This window comes from Crotalus tigris, unplaced genomic scaffold, assembly GCF_016545835.1.
Source record: "Crotalus tigris isolate CLP2741 ecotype Arizona unplaced genomic scaffold, ASM1654583v1 scf7180000023608.1681014, whole genome shotgun sequence".
Classification (NCBI taxonomy): domain Eukaryota; kingdom Metazoa; phylum Chordata; class Lepidosauria; order Squamata; family Viperidae; genus Crotalus; species Crotalus tigris.
In genome coordinates, this window is record NW_024100075.1 from 258,604 (window position 1) to 277,294 (window position 18,691).

The window sequence follows — 18,691 nt, forward strand, 5'->3', positions numbered from 1 at the left end:
GATGTCAAGGTCTTCATCGAAATCGATGGACGAACAACATATATTCTGGTGTCTTGCTTGTCTGACTGTGTGGGTGCGGGTGGTCTTAGGGATTCCTTGGTTGAGCTGTTTACTAATGGCTCTCTGGCAGTTTCTTGACTGGGGTGTTGCTTACTTGATTGTTGGTCTGAAGGTGACCTTGGAGTTAATCTATGCTGATCTGAGTGCTGATTACTGGTGGAGAGATGCTGGAGCCTTTTTCTCTTTTGGGCTGATTGATTGTCTCTTTTGCATAGTCTGTAAATGTTGTTAATGTCTATGTGTCTATTGATGGCTGATTTGTCAGAGTGCCAGGCTTCTAGAAATTCCTGGATTTGGCCTGGTCTGGGATTGTCACATTTTCCCAATTGAAACTATGGTTAAATCTGTCTATATGTTGTGAAATTGTCATGCCTTTTAATTGACAGTTGGTGTTCATGGATGCATTCTGCCAGTCTTCTGCCTGGTTGTCCTATAGAGTGGTTGTTGTAGTTCTTACACTCTATGTAATAATAATAATAAAGTTGGAAGGGACCTTGGAGGTCATCTAGTCCAACCCCCTGCTCCGGCAGGAAACCCTACACCATCTCAGACAAATGGCTGTCCAGTCTCTTCTTAAAAACTTTCAGTGTTGGAGCATTCACAGCTTCTGGAGGCAAGTTGTTCCACTGATTAATTGTTCTAACTGTTAGGAGATTTCTCTTTAGTTCTAGGTTGCTTCTCTCTTTTGTTAGTTTCCATCCATTGCTTCTTGTCCTGCCTTCAAGTGCTTTGGAGAATAGCTTGACTCCCTCTTCTTTGTGGCAACCCCTGAGATATTGGAACACTGCTATCATGTCATATATATATATATATGTTGTAGATGTCCTGTTTTTTTCTTTTGAGGTTGCTGGGTCTTTTTGTTTGCTTAGGATGTTTTGAAGGGCTTTAGTTGGCTTGTGTGCTACGCTGATTCCATGTGGTTGTAGTAGTCTATTTGTGGTTTCTGAGATAATAATAATAATAATAATAATAATAATAATAATAATAATAATAATAATAATAATAATAATAATAATAGTAAAGTTGGAAGGGACCTTGGAGATCATCTAGTCCAACCCCCTGCTCGGGCAGGAAACCCTACACCATTTCGGACAAATGGCTGTCCAGTCTCTTCTTAAAAACTTCCAGTGTTGGAGCATTTACTGCTTATGGAGGCAAGCTGTTCCACTGATTAATTGTTCTCACTGTCAGGAAGTTTCTCCTTAGTTCTAGGTTGCTTCTCTCCTTGATTAGTTTCCACCCAGTGCTTCTTGTCCTGCCTTCAGGTGGAGAATAGCTTGATTCCCTCTTCTTTGTGGCAGCCCCTGAGATATTGGAACACTGTATCACTAGTCCCCCTTGTCCCTTCTCCTCGTTAAACTAGGAACCTACCCAATTCTAGCAACTGTTCCTTATATGTTTTAGCCGCCAGTCCCCTAATCATCTTTGTTGCTCTTCTCTGTACTCTTTCTAGAGTCTCAACATCTTTTTTACATCGTGGTGACCAAAACTGATTGCAGTATTCCAAGTGTGGCCTTACCAAGGCATTGTAAAGTGGTATTAATACTTCACGTGATCTTGATTCTATCCCTCTGTTAATGCAGCCTAGCACTGAGTTGGCCTTTTTGGCAGCTGCAGCACACTGCTGGCTCATATTTAGGTGATTGTCCAGTAGGACTCCGAGTCCCTCTCACAGTTACTACGATTGAGCATGGTGCCACCTATGCTGTACTTGTGCATTTGGTTTTTCTTGCCTAAATGTAGAACCTTGCTTTTTTCACCATTGAATTTCATTTTGTTAGTTAGTGCCCAGTGTTCAAGTCTGTCCAGATCCTTCTGTATCTGAAGCCTGTCTTCTGGAGTGTTGGCTATTCCTGCCAGCTTGGTGTCATCTGCAAATATTCTTGAGCACCAAGGACCCTTCAGAGGGACTAACTAAGAGGATTTTTTTTAAATGCAGATGTAAATAAAAAACCCTACATTTTTGTTTCTATTAACCTTTTCTTGAAAACACACACCATTCTTGTGTGATTTTTGAAAGCTGTGGAGACCACGTGAGAATGGAGTGTATTCTTATGCTGCCTCCACATTGACTCTGTTGCAGCCTTCAGAGCATCTGAAAATGACATGAGAATGACATGCGGTTTTCGGAGGCTGCAGAGGCTATTCCCTGAGGTTGCTTCAAGAACAAAGGCCTTGTGTGAGACCTAGAGCTACCTCAGTTAAGCTGCAGGATCTGTCAACAGAAAAAGAACATTGTTTGAAGGTAAGTGGTGCACGGTAGGTTCTAGGGATCACACAATATTGGACTGTATTTTTTTAAAATTAATGAATATGTAAAGAATTGTTTTTCTTTTGTTGGGGGGAGAGGCAAGAAAGTGACGTGCCAGCAAAGTCATGTTAGGCATTTTCCAAATTTTTGACATGCCAAGACCAAAAGGTTCATTCTTGCTACAGCAAGCCCATCTTGTAAATCTCAGCCGTGTGTGTGTGTGTGTGTGTGTGTGTGTGTGTGTGTGTGTGTCTTACAGCCAAAGTAACATCATTCCGGGCTACTTGCAGATAGGAATGGTGGGAACAAGATTGTGAAAGTCCTCAGAAGGTTTTCCTTCTAGCCTTTTTATGCCAAGATAGCAATTATTAAAGATGATTGGCTGACCCATTTTCAATCAGTAATAATTTGAATAATTTTATTCAAAGGAGGGATCACACAAATTTATTTATCATTTTGCTGACAAATTTTGAGAATGGCTGACTTAGGTCTCAATGGCATGAATGGACTATATTTACTCAAAATAAAAATAACACTGAATTTAAGTCAATTTCCCCCCTACTCAACACCCCTCAACCAAAGAAAGAATTGCTAGAAAAAAGATATTAAAAATGACAAAAGTCTTGTCAACCTGGGGTTGCCAACTGTACATTTTTGTTTGTGGCACACTTTAATATGGATACCTGCTAAAGGCATGAGAATGATTCTTTTAACAAGTTTGGGGTCTTTTCTTGCCGCTGAAGTTAAGTCCATGCCAACAGAATGGCCAACCTTACCACTGAATCTATTAATTTTACTCTTGAAGCTTTCTATGGCTGAGGATTATTAAACACCCACCATCAAGCTTCTCTGTGGCATTTTAAAAGTGGGATTAGACACGTCTCCTCCCACCCCTTGTCAGAATGATTTGAGTCTTTATTGAAAAAGTTACAATAGAGGAGTTGGTTCCCATGTTCACTATTAAAATGGGATTGTTTCTTGGACAAAAGGACTGAGTGATTTTTGCCCATTAACTCAGCAGTAGCTCGAGATGATTCCAGAGAGTTGGACAGGGAGATACACACAAGGTGATAGTTTAATAGTTCACTTAGGTCTTAATGGGCCTGCTGGAGCTTCTGTTTATTTTCTGCTTTCAGTTTCCCACTGTAGGATGATTTAATAAGCCAAATGCTTTTCAGCACAATAGGTGTCAGACCATGGGTAGGTAGCATGGAGTTCCTTGCTTCTGTTAGATTTGGAATAAATCAGTCAACATATTATTCACCGTGTCATTTTAATTAAGAACCTATATTTTCAAATATTTGCTGCAAGGAGGGCGTGTGAGTTGTGTGACTTCAGTGCAAAATATTGTGGAAATCACAAGAATGGCCCTCCAGCCATTCCTTCGCCTGTTAAGATGACATTTTGGTGGTCTCCAAATGATAAATCACACGATCCTTTTCATTGACCTTGCTTGGATAGGGCTGAAATTCAACTTTTTTTCCTGATAATTTTTTAAATTTAGATTTCTAAAACCCCCATCTCCCTCAAATTACAGGAGAGCATTCGACTGAGCACTCGAGTTGTTGTATACACACAGTACAGTTTTTAATGGAGATGGAGTATGCATTATGCTAGTTTGACCCGCTGTCCCAGACACTGTTTCCCCTGTTGCCACTGTTGAAATAAGCTTGAACTGCTGATCCAGTCAGCATCTGAACATGGAAATAGAGACACTTGAGAGTGTATACTTAGTGGAGGCTTTAGCCTTTGGCTGACATTAGCAATGCTTTTACAAAACAGCATATTCCTACATATGTTGGAAAATGTGCATCACCGTGAGCTTATAATGTTCATTCCCAGTTCTAAGCTCAAGTAGGGAATTTCAAATGTTTTCCCTACAGTTCCCTATCTCCCCCATAACGGTATCAATAGTCCTTCAATAAGCCTTGGATAGGTTGCTCTGGTTTCTGCACATAGTTCCAAAACAAGGGAGGGGAAAAAACAAACAAACCCCTTTTAGCATTCAGCTCTGACTTTTTTTTGGAGTGCTTAGGGACATTTTAGTCTGCGGTAAAAGGTTATTTTTCAGACACAACTTGGAATCTTAAGTAGTGCACCTGTCAAGGAAGGCTCAGCTGCCTTATCACTTGGAACCCTCACCGTGGAACACTTTCCTTAAAGAGGATCACTGGGTACTTCCATCACTGTCTTTCCACCATCAGGTTTCCCCTGGCATTTAAATACCCGTGCCATGCTTAGATTGCAGTCTTGATTTATTTTACTTTTTTGGGCTTTATGTTGCTGAATGCCTCTATTGTTTTTCTCCTACTGTAGCTCTACACTTGGCACAACAATTCTTATTAGATGGCTCATAATACGTGCACATAAGATTTCCTTTCCGTATACAGATAGTCCTCGACTTACAACAGTTCATTTAGCGCCCGTTTGAAGTTACAACGGCACCGAAAAACGTGACTTACGGCCGTTCTTCACACTTACAACCATTTGCAGGATCCCCATGGTCACGTGAGCAAACTTCAGGCGCTTGGCAGCTGACTCATAGTTATGACAGCTGCAATCGTGCGGGGGGCCACGTGATCCCCTTTTGCCATCTTCTGGCAAGTGAGTCCATGGGGGAAGCCAGATTCACTTAACAACCAGGTTACTAACTGAACAACTGCAGTGATTCACTTAATAGCTGTGGCAAGAAAGGTTGTTAAAATAGGGCAAAACTCACTTAACAACTGTTTTACTCAGCAACAGATATTTTGGGCTCGGTTGAGGTCGTATGTCAAGCACTACCTGTATATAGCACTGCTCTTTTGAGGTCTGTTTTTTTGTTTGCTTATCTTCACCAAATTGCAGCTATATGGTTTCATATTTTGGTTATTTTTTTTTCCTGTTCTCTTACAAGGTATTAGTTTAACTGCATTTTTTTTGAAAGCCCTGGTTCTCAGTAAATTTAGTTCCTTAGGTGTGTATAGGATATCTAGTCTTTCCAAGTTGTATATTTCATCTAGAGATAAACAAGCCATTATTTGTCTCCCAGTCGTCTTCTTTAGGTCTATATTCAGAGAGTTCTCAACATAGGGAGTTAATTCCTAGGCATTTAACTGTGATCCAAGGCAGGATTATGTAATTTTCCAGGCCTATCATTAGTCTCTTACAGGTATGGAAAACTGGAAGAGCTTAACTGAGGCAACATTTAAGGTTTTTTTAAAAAAATGAACTGTGTATCTAAATTTTTTAAGAGTAATAATTTCTCTAGACCGGGGTAGGCAACCTTGGCTCTTTTATGACTCGTGGACTTCAACTCCCAGAATTCCCGAGTCAGCATAGCCAAGGTTGCCTCTAGACAATGTTTTTTCTCCATGTGTTGATACTTCTGAAGATGTGTGGGCAACAGATGAATGCTGCTTAGGGTTGAGCCATGGGTTTAACTAGGACATGTTATTTAACCACTGATGTTTCTGCACACACTTACTCTACCCCTCTTTATTAATACCACATTTAATGAAATACAATCCTTGCGGACTGGACCGGGAGGAGAATATCGACAGACGCAACCCCTTTATTTATGGATGGGCAGCAACAGAATGTCTCTTCCATCCCGCTATCAACAAATTTATCGTGACCATTTCTGCCTTTGGCAAAATGCATTAGTGCAATCAAATTAGCGTATGCAGAAAATGGCTTTCTAAGAGAATGCACTTTCTTAATAATTGCAGGTACAAATATAGATATCGAGAGAGGGAGACAGACAATATATTTTTTGATTAGCTTCCGTCTCAGGGATTGGATGGAGTCGTTTTTTGTTCGCAAGTGGCCGGCTGCCAAGTCAGTTATCTGACTCGATGGAAAACTCTTGCTTTTTTTCAATCTGAACGATGTCTGCTTTTGCACAAACCCATTAAATGCAGCTGTAGTTAAATGTATAACAGCACTGGTTTAAAAACAGTCTGAAGTTAATAACTGGTCTCCCCTCTCCTCTCTGATCTCTCTGATCTCTCTGATTATAGCTGAAATAGACTCACATCTTGTGAAGTGTTTTCTTCCTCTCGTTGGCAGCCCACCATCTTTTTCCTCCTTCTTTTTCTTCATTGAAAGCTGTCCTGCTTACTGTCAAATCTACAAACTGTTATGGAGTTTCAGATAATTTCTCTTCCTTTAGCTAAAAAGCAAAACGTTTTGGGTTTCTTTGGGGGGGGGGGTGAGTGGGAAAAAGTACTTCTCACTCATTGCAAAAGTCAAATATGCAATAGTGGCGAATATCTGTAGCTTGGGTGTAGAATGAGGGAGAAGATCCGTTCTCCGAGCTTACAGGTTGTTTCTGAACGTTTCATTACCAGGCTAGGTAACATCTTCAGCGGAGTTTAGGGGATGTCAGTGTCAGTGTCCTTCTGTTTATAAGGCCTTCAGATGTGTACATAAGGGCTTCACTGACCTACAACCCGCCTATGAACCCCTCAGAATCCAAATCAAGAGTACACCCTACTAGTGACAGCACCGACCCTCAACCAACCCACACAAGGCCCCCCCACCAATGACCCTGACCCGATGTAACCTCTGCATCGCAAGCCCCATCACAAGACTCACTGATGACTCACACCTGACCTATCACAAGACCCATCACAAGACCCTCACTTGACACATCCATACCCAAAGCCCTTATAAACAGAAGAACACTGACGCTGACATCTCTTAAACTCTGCTGAACAGGTTAACCAGCCTGGTAACAAAACGTTCAGAAACCAACCCACCAGCTCAGAGAACGAACCTTCACCCTCAAAGCCAAATCTCTCTCAGTATTTACATGAGCTCTGGCTGCTTCTAATGTTTGATAGTCCCAGATGTTTTCAGATGCTACCACACGTTCATCCAGTGCCTTCAAGTCCGAAGAACATCTGTTCACCTTTCAACTTGGCATACATTTCTTTAAGTCCCAGCTAGATTCTCCCATGGGCTCATCTGCAAAACCTGTTTGCCCTGGCACAAAGATACCCCACTAACCATTTGTTCAAGAAGTGAAAAGATGAAGTTGAACTTGACACCTCCCCAGTCCATTGCAATAGTGGCTTCCACTCACCATTTCTTACTCTGCATCAGAAAACAATCTTTCCCCTATTTCTACTGGCAGCCCACATGTGGTACTTCATTATGTAGTAGGCAATTCCCTTACTTCAATGTCCAACTGATAAAGAGCCAATCAACTAATGCAGTATGTGAGCCAAAGGGTAAATAAACGCTGATATGCAAACACTGATATTATCAGTGATTCCAACATAGAATTTGTCCAGTAGGATGCAGAAAAATATAATCAAAGGTGTTCAGTTATTTAAACTGTAAATAGTTTACCAAATTTATCCTAATTTGGTAAACTATTTTATTTCCCCACCCCGACCTACTATTTTCATTCTGACCCCAAGTTCTGTTACAGTGCTTGTGCACGTATACCGCCATGCAACCATTACATGGAAAGCAGACTTCAAAAAGCTTCATAAGAATGTTGTTGGAAGTCTCAGACATAACATATGGTGAGCGTACATCTTTCTCAATTCAAGGCATGTTTAAATGTTTAAAGTCTGAGATTTTGTTAGAGCCATGTATGGGAGAAGCATTTGTGTTTTGTTAAAAATTGAACTGAACAATGGAAAGTGCATGGGGGCTTCCAAAGGGAGGGATCCCTTTATCTAATGTTCCTTTGGAGACAAAACAGCTGTTTCTGCAAATTCAGAAAATGTAAAAATCAAGAAAATCTATCCTGTAAAATTCAGGAACTTGGACAGGAGGAAGTCAGTAACGAGGAGAGGATGTTAAGAAGGGAGAGAACCCATCACCTGATTTATCCACACACATTGGGGGAATTCAACGTTAAAGACTCCAGATGTTGAGCAAAATATGGATTCAGAGGAGTTTCCTGCCTGTTCCCTCAGTTACATTCATTTGCAGGCTCACGAGAGAGCAGTTTGATTTTCTGCCAATCCTGTTTTTGCATAACTGCGAATGGAAGTTGATTATGGAGTCAAAGTTCCTCTCAAACAATTACTAAGACGAGAGACATCACCATCTGCCTGGTAAAATTCACAGGGGTTGATCGTTTGGGAGTTTAAAATGTGAAGTATGTCTTGGTCCAGAATCTTGATAGTTATTTAAAAGTACCGGTATATGAAACTGGAGCTCTGTGGTTTAGGATAAAAGGACTAAGGAATTCCTAGGGAAGTCTCAAGACCAGCCAGAGATGGAGCAACTAGTTTAAGCACCAATTTCTGCAGATTGGGGAGAAGTAAAGGAATCAGATATACATATCACACTGCCCCCCCTCTCCCCCCCCCCGTAGCCTTAGAACTCTGCTGTCACTGTATGCAATAGACAAAGCAGGGTGTCCCAATTCCATCCTTAATGCCGAAGTAAGACCTATCATCTATTTAACTTTTAGTTGAGGAATTGAAGTTCATCATCTTACATGGCATAAGATGTGTTTGAATGGCCTTGTGATGTGATCTTCAAATAAGGAGAAATTCAAGAGAGCTCAGTTGCTTTATATGCAGAAAGCACCAGATTTATTTTGCCAACTCCACCTAAAAGCCTAACAGGCTTCTGAGGAACTGTTCCCAGTCAGAAAAGTAACACTGAGCTACCTGAGTAGCTACCTACCTCAGTCTTGTGCTTTCTAAATATACGGCGAGTATATCTCATAGAATTGCCAACCCGTACAGTTGTTGAGAATTCTAGGAATTTTAGTATAACCTATTTTGAAGGACATTTGGATGAGATAGGTGGAAAAGCAATTTGATCTTGGGAGTTTTTTTATAGTCAAGCAAGAATGTGGGAATAGAATTTTCCTCAAAAGCCAGGTCAACAGGGAAGATGGTTCTTTTTAAACAGGATATATGAACATTTTTTTAAATAAGCTATTCAAAACAGATACAACTAATTGGAGGGCAGATTCCATTAAAGCCATAATGGGAATTTCATTGGCAATGGTTTTGCTCTGTAGCTTTTCAGCAATAAAGGGCCTAGTTTCAGCTCTTGCATAACTGGATAATTGCCAAGAGCATTAGAAATAGTGTCAGGCTAGGCATCCTACAATCATATGGCTTTCTTCCAGTGTACCCTAATGATCTATTTTGGGTCCCAAATCATAGTTAACTGGAACCCTTAAGCAATTACAAATGTGTCATCTACTCTGGAACTGAAAGGGCCAAAGAAAGGCATGTTCTAAGGCTTTCTTCAGCCTGAAATTGGCCATAAGTGATTTCAAGGATTAATTATTACATGGAGCACTGACCTCATTTAACAGCTTCCATATGATTTCTGGTGCAAACAGAGGAAAATATACGGTGGGATTCCTTAAAATAGAACCTGCTCTTGTAAAACTACTCCATGTGGATCTCTAGAACTAGATATACTGGTGAAGATGCAATTAACTTTTTAAAAATGATTATCCCAATTATCCCACTCGCAGTTTCAGTTGCATTTGGGGTCACCAAAAGCTGCATGCTAGATCTTCACGTAGAATGCCATTATTCTGTTTTAAATCTACCTCTAGTACTAATCGGATTGCATTCATGATGTAAGTGTTTATAATAAATGATTTTGCAATCTGCATGGCAGAAATAATGCAGCATATATTTAAATCAATAAATTATCCTATTCGAGCATTGTTGACTCTGTGAATTACAGAATTAAAGTATCACCCAAACTGACTTTGCTTATACTTTATCAGAAACCCAGCTACATCTAGCAATAGAAGTAGCACTTAAGACTTATATATCACCCCATAGCGCTTTATTACACTCTCCAAGTGGTTACATCTAAGAGAGAGCAGTCTTCTTCGTCAACCTGGTGCCCTCCATGCTAGTTGGGAACTGAAGACTCAAAACATCAAAAAGGCAGCAGACAGAGGAAGTCTGCTGCATGCAATTGTAAATTATATATATTACACCTCAACCTGATCCATATAATTAGAGGCTACGTTGACTGAAAGCACACGTGATCCGTTTCTTACAATGTTAGATGAGTGTTATTGCCGAGTGGAAATTGTTATCTTAGATTTAAGTATCAAACAAACAAAACTTATAAGATTCTTGTTAATTGGAGGAAGGGGAAATATCACCATCAATCAATGTGGTTTTCTAACAAAAAAAAAAAAATAGCTGGCTCCATGGAAAGTTGAATGGCTGCATGATTTCTGATGAACTTTGTTAAAATTATTTCAATAAATGCAAATAAGCAAGCAAACTAATATACAATATCCAAAACCCGATTGGATCCGTTTACATGTAGCCCTTGACTTACAACTGTAATTAAGCCTGGAAGTTGGCAATTAAGTTGTGCCAGTCATTAAGTGGGTCATCACATGACCGCAACTGATTTTATGCTCTCTGTGGGGGGTGATTGTTAAGTGAATGTGGCGGTCGTTAAGCAAATACATTTTCTGCAATCCGCAATTTTTGTCAGACATTTACTGCTGGTTTCCGGCAAAAACCATAATAAATTGTGGTCACGTGATCACGGAACAATGCAAACACCAGTAAATGCAGGCTCCAATATGTGACTATTGGACTGATGGCCACTGGCCATCGGAACTTTGAATCCTGCTGTAAGTCCTTTTGTGGGGGTCCATTTGTAACTTCAAACAGCTGCTAAATGACTACTGATTGTAAGTCAAGTACTACCTCTATTATGATAATAGTGGTGCTGGTGAAACTAGCCAGAAGAAAACAAAAAGCCTAATCCACTTATCCTGAAGATGCAATATCTGGTTACTGTGACATGGGGGAATACAGTAAAATCAGTGTGCTATGGAGGCCTCCAGGTTCCTTGTGCCTAGAATGTCAACAATTCAAAAGGCTTGGGTTTTGTTAGATTTATACCACACTTTCCTTTCTGAAGCTATAGATGAATACTATACATATCTTTCCCTCCTGCAGTGTTTCACATAACAATTACACTATTGTTATCCTCCTTAACCCTCCCCTCCATCCAGGACATAGCATATAAGCATTGCTTGAGCAGGGTCCGCAAGATTATCTGGGACGCTACACGTCCTTTTCACAATCTGTTTTCCTTGTTACCTTCTGGGAGGAGGCTCCATGGTATCCGAAGCAGAACATCCAGATTCAGCCACAGTTTTGTTCCATACAGTATTAACCTTGTGAACTCTAAAGCTTCCTCCTTCCATTATGTATTCAAGATGGACAGTGATTAACATTTATATGTTAGTTATATGTAAGAGTGTAGGTCTAGACATATGTTGTATATAATATGTTTAAATGTGTGTTAAGTATGCGTGCACTTTGAGAGCAAGTAACTAAATTCCATTTTTAATGTGTGCCATTGTGCTCACAGTAAAAAATGGCAATAAAGGTTATCTATCCATATATCTATCCAGTCCAGGAAGTTTCCATATCTGAGGGTGGATTTGAACATGGATCTACCATTCCTATTCTACCACCACTATACCACACCAGTACGGTCAGTCTAGACAAAAGAAGGACTAGGGGTGACATCATAGCAGTATCCCAGTATTTGAGGGGCTGCCACAAAGAAGAGGGGGTCAATTTATTTTCCAAAGCACATGAAGGCAAGACAAGAAACAATGGAGGGAAACTAATCCAAGGAGAGAAGCAACCTGGAATTAAACAGTAACTTCCTAACTGGTGGAATAGGATGGTTACATTATGAATTTAACAAATTTACTAAAAGGTAACTCACACCGTGGTGAAGAAACAGAGTGGTTCTTCCATTTGCCATTGATTATTTGAAATCAGCATACTTTTAGACACAACGTTGTGTGTTGCATCTCAAAATTCAGTTCACTCTGTGCATCCACTGAGACATGGGCTAACGTTTGCACTAAATCTACAGTCTTTCAGTGATGTAGGGGGCCACCATCAACTAATAACTATGGTGCACATGGAAGGGTGACTTAATGCTCTCCCTCACCCCTCATGGACTCAGTAAAACCCACTTCCTCACAGTTACTAAGAGACAAGCTTCCATTATCATCAAATGCTTGGGGTCAAAAGCAATTGTGACTGAGTATCGTTTTAAAAGTAGTATTGCAAGAGAAACAAATGCCCTTTTCATATACTGAATTTCATTGCTTCCCATAAAGAAAATCAAGATATGCAAACTATGTTTACATTTTTAATACTAAATTTCATTTGGCCCTTAGAAACTAGTTGGGATAGAAGGAATTCTTTCCCCAGTCCCAAAACAAATTACAACCCCTTTTATTGATCTTTCACTGACAACCTAAGAACGTTTCTATACATTTATTTATTTATGAGACTTATATACCGCTTTAAGTGCAAGCACTCTCTAAACAGTGTACACCAGTAAGCAATGTATATATATATATTTACATTGCCCCCAACAATCTGGGTCCTCATTTTACCTACCTCGGAAGGATGGAAGGCTGAGTCAACCTTGAGCTTGAGAATTTATTCAGAGCAGAGGAAGGGATACTGGACTTGGAAATGAATGTAATTTTGAAACAATGTAAATATGCAATGTATTATACTAAACCAAGGTTATATTGAAGAAGGTAAATTAGGGGATGTCTTGGTCACCCTCCCCAAAATATATATTTTTTCCCTTGGGAAACCATCACACAAAACATTCATTGCTTAATGTTGCTTATTGGTGCAGTTTTACTTTCATATGAAAGAGGAATCGCAGTTCCATGACTTAAGCGCTCCTATCCTAAGCTATTACTACAGTATGGCTGAGTAGATGAATACTGTAATCAAAAAACTCAAGTGCAAATCTCAGCCTTGCCATGAGCCCATAATTTATCCTGGAAAGAATGGCTGTCAGCACAATTCTATTCAACCCTTAAGAAGTTTAGTTCAACAAGACTTTTACATCAGTAACTGGACATAAGACTAGAGGTTGAGTTTCTGTTTTCCAGACACAATGTGAAATACTCCACAAGATGAGATGGGAGGGAAATGGGTTGAAAATTGCAAAGCATAAGCAGATGAAAATATCTGTATAATATTACATCATTTTCAGCTCTAAAAGCTGTGTTTTGCAGGATTTTCCCCTTAAATCAAAACAAAGTACCAAAGAAAAACAGGAAAGATCATGGTGAAACAACTGAGAAGATAGGCAAAATCAAGCTTTTATGTACATTTAACATCTCTAAAATACGTTCAACTTGAATAGTACAGTATCAATATTAACAATCCTTATAGCTAGTGCAGCCACAGTATTATACAATTGCAGCAATCAAGGGGTGGGAAGTGGAGTACACACTACTGGCCATCTACTAAAGACAGAGACTATTGACAGCCATTTGGACTCCTCTGGTATATAGACTCTTAGGATACCAAGAAGCCCAAGGGGGCAAAAACAACAGGAAAACATCCAGCAATAGCATCTATTTACATGCCTGCAATGTGAAGCAATTTTGAAAAACAATCTCAGCATTGGCAATACAAGAAAATTAACTTTGTTCCAATAATTACTATTTTCTAGCAGCATAGCCATTCCTAGCTCCGATAGCGTTCTATTTTGACAATGTAAACATTTCATTCAAAAACACTCTGTTCTTACTGATGGTGCATGAGACCTGTAGTACAATCTTTTAAGAAGAGGAATCTGGAAATTAAGAAGAGAATGTGCTGAGAATGTTCCATGCTCTCTTATCCCACAAGCCGTTTTGCTGAGATGCTTGCACAACCTTTTGGGGGAGCATTATTATTCTGCCCTATTCAACAGAACAGGAGACCTCTTCAAACTTGGCAACTTTAGGACTTGTGGACTTCAACTCCCAGAATTCCTCAGTCATCGCATGCTGGCTGACGAATTCTGAGAGTTGAAGTCCACAAGTCTTAAAGTTGCCAAGTTTGAAGAGGCCTCTGCTATAGATGATGGATATTCCCACATTTCTATTCTAGCCACACTAATTAAACAGTTTCTTGAAAGGGTGGATACATCAAAGTATTTCAGTTATCTCATTTGTAATGACTTTCATGCAATAGTTAGAAGGGTAGGGCAGTTACTTGTTACTGTAGCTTAGATCCATCTCTTTCCTTGCCCCATGTTTGTCCATGACATATTTAAAAGCATGTAGCCTCTGATGCAGCACTGAACACACATTATTTTTTGTCATTCTCTTCAAGCTTCTGGACAGCATCCTAAGACTTGGTTGCTCAAGGGGTTGTATTAAGGAACCTGGTTCAAACATACATGTTTATTACTAATTGACTGTGACGTGTACCACAAATTAATTGTATTCATATTTTCCAGTATGAGAACTCTTACACCGAAGAGCGTAAGACTGCATTCACAATTTTCCATATGCCAGTTGGAAGAGTTAGTCTCAGTTTAGATTAATGGTTGTTAAATGCTGAGGAACCAAGTAATGAGAAATCATGTAGCAAGTAGCATATGCGAACCAGTTCTTTGGTAAAGCTTTAGCATGAAGCACTGATGTGAATCACTGCATCTTGGAGTTTCAGTGACCTGAAGCTTGTTTGTGGAATGCAAAGGCACAGCTTTTATGGCATTCCTTCTCTACACCAAATATTTTGACTGAAGGCTAGTTGGAAAAACGTTGTGTGGTTTTCTTATACTGTATGTTTTGATTCTTTGGACATTCCAGTCGTTTTTAGGCACAGTTTAAATGCCTGAAATTCTACAGAATCTAAATGCACCTGACTTAGACAAAATTGCTATTTATAAATCTACAATTTTAATATATGTTAATAAACACATTTTAGGTTTAGCAAAGCTAAATAAAGTAAAGCTGTAATACACATTGCCCAGTATCTAGAAATTAGAATTCAGTCGCACATCTCTATATGTTTCTTTCTGCTACGAAATGAAAGAGCTCGTTTCACTGTTGCTCTTGAAATGCTGGATGCAAAGGCCATAATTGTATATAGTAGCTATAGCCACGTTAACATGCATAAAAACCCTGGGCTCAGCCTACCAGAAAGTTCTCATGTGCACGCTCCATTGGCAGGAGAAGAAGCTGAGAAAAGGTGGCTTTCTGATGGACTTGGCCCATTTACATTTTAAAGCAGCTTTAAAAACATGGTATGAATCACAGCAGCCTTCCCCATCCTGGTGTTCTTCAGATGTGATGGGGCTTCAACTCCCAGAATCCCCTTTGATTATGGGGGATCCAATACATTTGGAATGCATCAAGTTGGGGAAGACTCAACTACATTTTAAGTTTAAAAGTACTACATTTCTGACATCAGCCTTTCTAGCTTGGTGCCCAACCCTTGTTTTGGAATTACAACTACAATCACTAAGCAGCACATCAATGGAAGCTGGTTATTCTTTATTAAGCTTACATGCTGGCCTTCTAGTCAGTAGGAACTCTGAAGGTGATTACGTTATCTAACCCATGTTAACAAGTACCAGGTTAGAGAAGGCTGACCTCATTAGTTTTTTATGGGTTTTTTTTTTTGCATATAATGCCACAAAATCAAGTTATTTCACTTCTTACATAATGTTGTATCTGTTAATTATTTTGCTACATTCTTTTGAGTACAAAGCTTTTGATGACTGTATTTCAGTCCAGACATTTTATTACTGAATTAATATTATTTCATAACTTCTACTTTACAGTTTTGCAGTCATTTTTTAAAAAAATGGAAAGGAAACGCTTTAAAAAAATAAACAAGATAAAAATTCATTCACATCAAATATGTCCATCCCATTTAATTTAACCTTTTGATCCTTTCAATCTTGATTTTCATCCTGGAATCTATTATGCCCTTCATGTAATATCTCACACACAAATCTGAAATACGTTGCCTAGGATCCAAGGAACAAATGGTAAGGTTGGCATCTTTGAGCTTGTTGAATCTTTCCTCTGCAGCATCCCAAACACCTTTGCAAGCTAAGCTAATCAAAGCATTGCAGAGGCTCTCCAGTGTTGAACCCAACAGCAAAGTCCGGAACAACTGCAGAAATCCAAGCTGTGCACACACGTTGCTTTTCACTGTGGCCAGTTATTTAATCTGGTGATATAAATGGACTGCTGCAGTTCTGTTAAGATGGAACAGTGCACTACTGAACTGCAGTTCTGTCAAGATGGAACAATCCACCACTACAGCTGCTTTTGTCCAAGTGACAGCCAGATCTGAATGTAATCATCCTGACAATTTTCCTTCTTTGGTGACTAAGTCCAGTTCAGGCAGTCCAACAAATCAATATCTATGCTGCTGTTAAACAACTTCATGAACGGAGTCCACTGCATTCTTGGTTACATTTTTAAATATTGCCAACTTTTTATTTCGGGGGTTTAGGGGTATAATGCCCAGTAAGCCCACACACTTGGGAAGGCTCAGGATCTTTGTCACCACTGCCTCATTTATTCGTCTTCTCCATCTGAGCCTAATTTGAAGCAAGGGCCAGAAGGAGAAGTCAAGATAACAGGAGGCAGCTACAACTTCTCTTTGCTTCATTGGTACTTGTATTCTTTGGACAATAGATGAATTCAAAGGAACAGTAAACAAGTGAGAGGTGCTCAGATGTTTGAGGTGGGACACTTTCAACATAAAACCTGGGTGGATGCCTGATGATGTTGAGTTAAGGTGCCAGCAGCACTGCCTGTAAGCCACCTAGATATTTGTAATCAAAGAACCTAAGTGTACGTGTGGAGTGTTTTATGCTCATTTTGCTTAAAGTTATTGTAACAAATTTTCCACTCCCTTTCCTTTCCAGATTTCCATGCAAAAACACTTGGCATCTGAACGGGTTCAATGTCTATGAGTCATACCAGATGGAGACGTTGGACCATTTCTTTATCTTCTTTTCTTTCGAAGACATCTGAAGGAATAAACAGTGTGCATCACTTCTGAGGCAAATACACTTCCAATCTGGGGCAGGCACAGGGCTAAGAATGCAATTTGGGTGCTAATTTTGATACAAAGTGGAAGTCAAACCTAATCTCTGCCAGCTGATTGCTTCTTCTGGCCAAATGAACCTTGAGCCTAATTTTGACTTTGAGATGTTACTAATTAACAAAGAGAATTGCATTTAAGACCCTAAGAAAAATTAACCAAGTATAAGGCAGGCTCTGTTGCGAGTAAACCCTCACTCTACTGGGAATGTGAGCCATGACTGACTTTGAGGCTCCAGTTCTGCAAGGCAGGCACAGGCACTTTTGGTTTCCTGATAATTGCACAAAACGGCAATTTTACAGATGAAATATTTAATGAAACTGTTTCTGCCCATTCCAATGTATTTCATTTCAGCCTTTTAAATCACAGTTTGAGGACCCACAAATAGCTTCCTTATAATGATGGCCAATTGTGGTATGTAATGGCACAGCACTCGTGTAACAAAATACTGCATGAATCACTATTTCCAGCTGTTGTTCTGCTGGGCATTTTTCCAAAAACAGCTGTTGGCTGTAGGGACAGAGGATTGAACCATACGGTCTTAATACTGGCCTGAATCTGGCATTATTTCTTATTCTGAATAGATACCATGTTGAACCACCAAATCATTGTCTTCTCATCCTGTTGCCTTTTTAGGTCACCCTATATTCATAGGCAGCTCTAAAATCTTACCTACAAAATTATGTCACTGGATCATCACTCTCCCTAAGGGCCGTGTATGTCTCTTATACCTACAGCTCTTCAGCCTATCGTAATAAAACAGTCTGTTGAATGATGCTTTAGAAGGAAGCCGAAGATCTTTGGAATCTTCATTAAAAAATATACAATGCTTGTGTTCCAGAATTTTAGGAAAATAGTGGGTTAAATGTAAAATATTTTTAATAAATAACTCTTCTGCAATGTAAAAAATAAATGAATATTCCCTTTGGCAGTAATAGCAGATATATATGCGTGTGTGTATGTGTGTGCATTTATGTTTACACACAAATATGTGTGTGTGTGTGTGTGCGTGTGTAAATATATGCACACATGTTTGTGCCTGTGTACACCCAAACACACCCGAACACATATATAGAAAGATAATTGGCTCATAAAATAATAGCATTATTTGACCAGGGGGAAAAAAAACACCTCATATTATTTTCTTCTTTCAACACTCCTCTTTTTTCAGTTTTTGAAACCAAGATTTCCCATCAGTCCATCACCAGTTGGATGAAGTCCAAAGTCACGTGTGTCCCAGGTAAGCCCCTAGGGTGATGCAGGCGCCCACCACTGCCAGACTAAGGATCGTCTTCAGAGGCAGCCATGACAAATCAAACAAAGGCCTGATGTTGTTGCTGTACAGCTCCACAAAAGCATCCTGTGTAAAAGAAAAGGATAGAGAAAATGATGAGAAACACAGGACAGCACATGCTATCAAACATTAACAGGCATAGTTAGTATTTGCAACCACTAAAACCAAACCAGCCTACAAACCAGTATCAACCTACGACCCTTTCACTCTCATTCCTGGAGGAATCTCTTC

General features: G+C 39.6%; 1 protein-coding gene across 1 annotated transcript in view; it reads right to left on the bottom strand.

Annotated features, from left to right (window-relative positions):
- Nucleotides 1-13,404: 13,404 nt before the first annotated feature.
- The window catches only part of BCL2 (BCL2 apoptosis regulator), a 136,243-nt gene continuing 130,956 nt past the window's right edge, over nucleotides 13,405-18,691 (bottom strand). Inside the window, exon 4 of the mRNA XM_039319687.1 lies at nucleotides 13,405-18,526. Coding sequence (XP_039175621.1) covers nucleotides 18,392-18,526 — 135 coding nt within the window. The 3' untranslated portion in view covers nucleotides 13,405-18,391. The remainder of the gene's footprint in view (nucleotides 18,527-18,691) is intronic.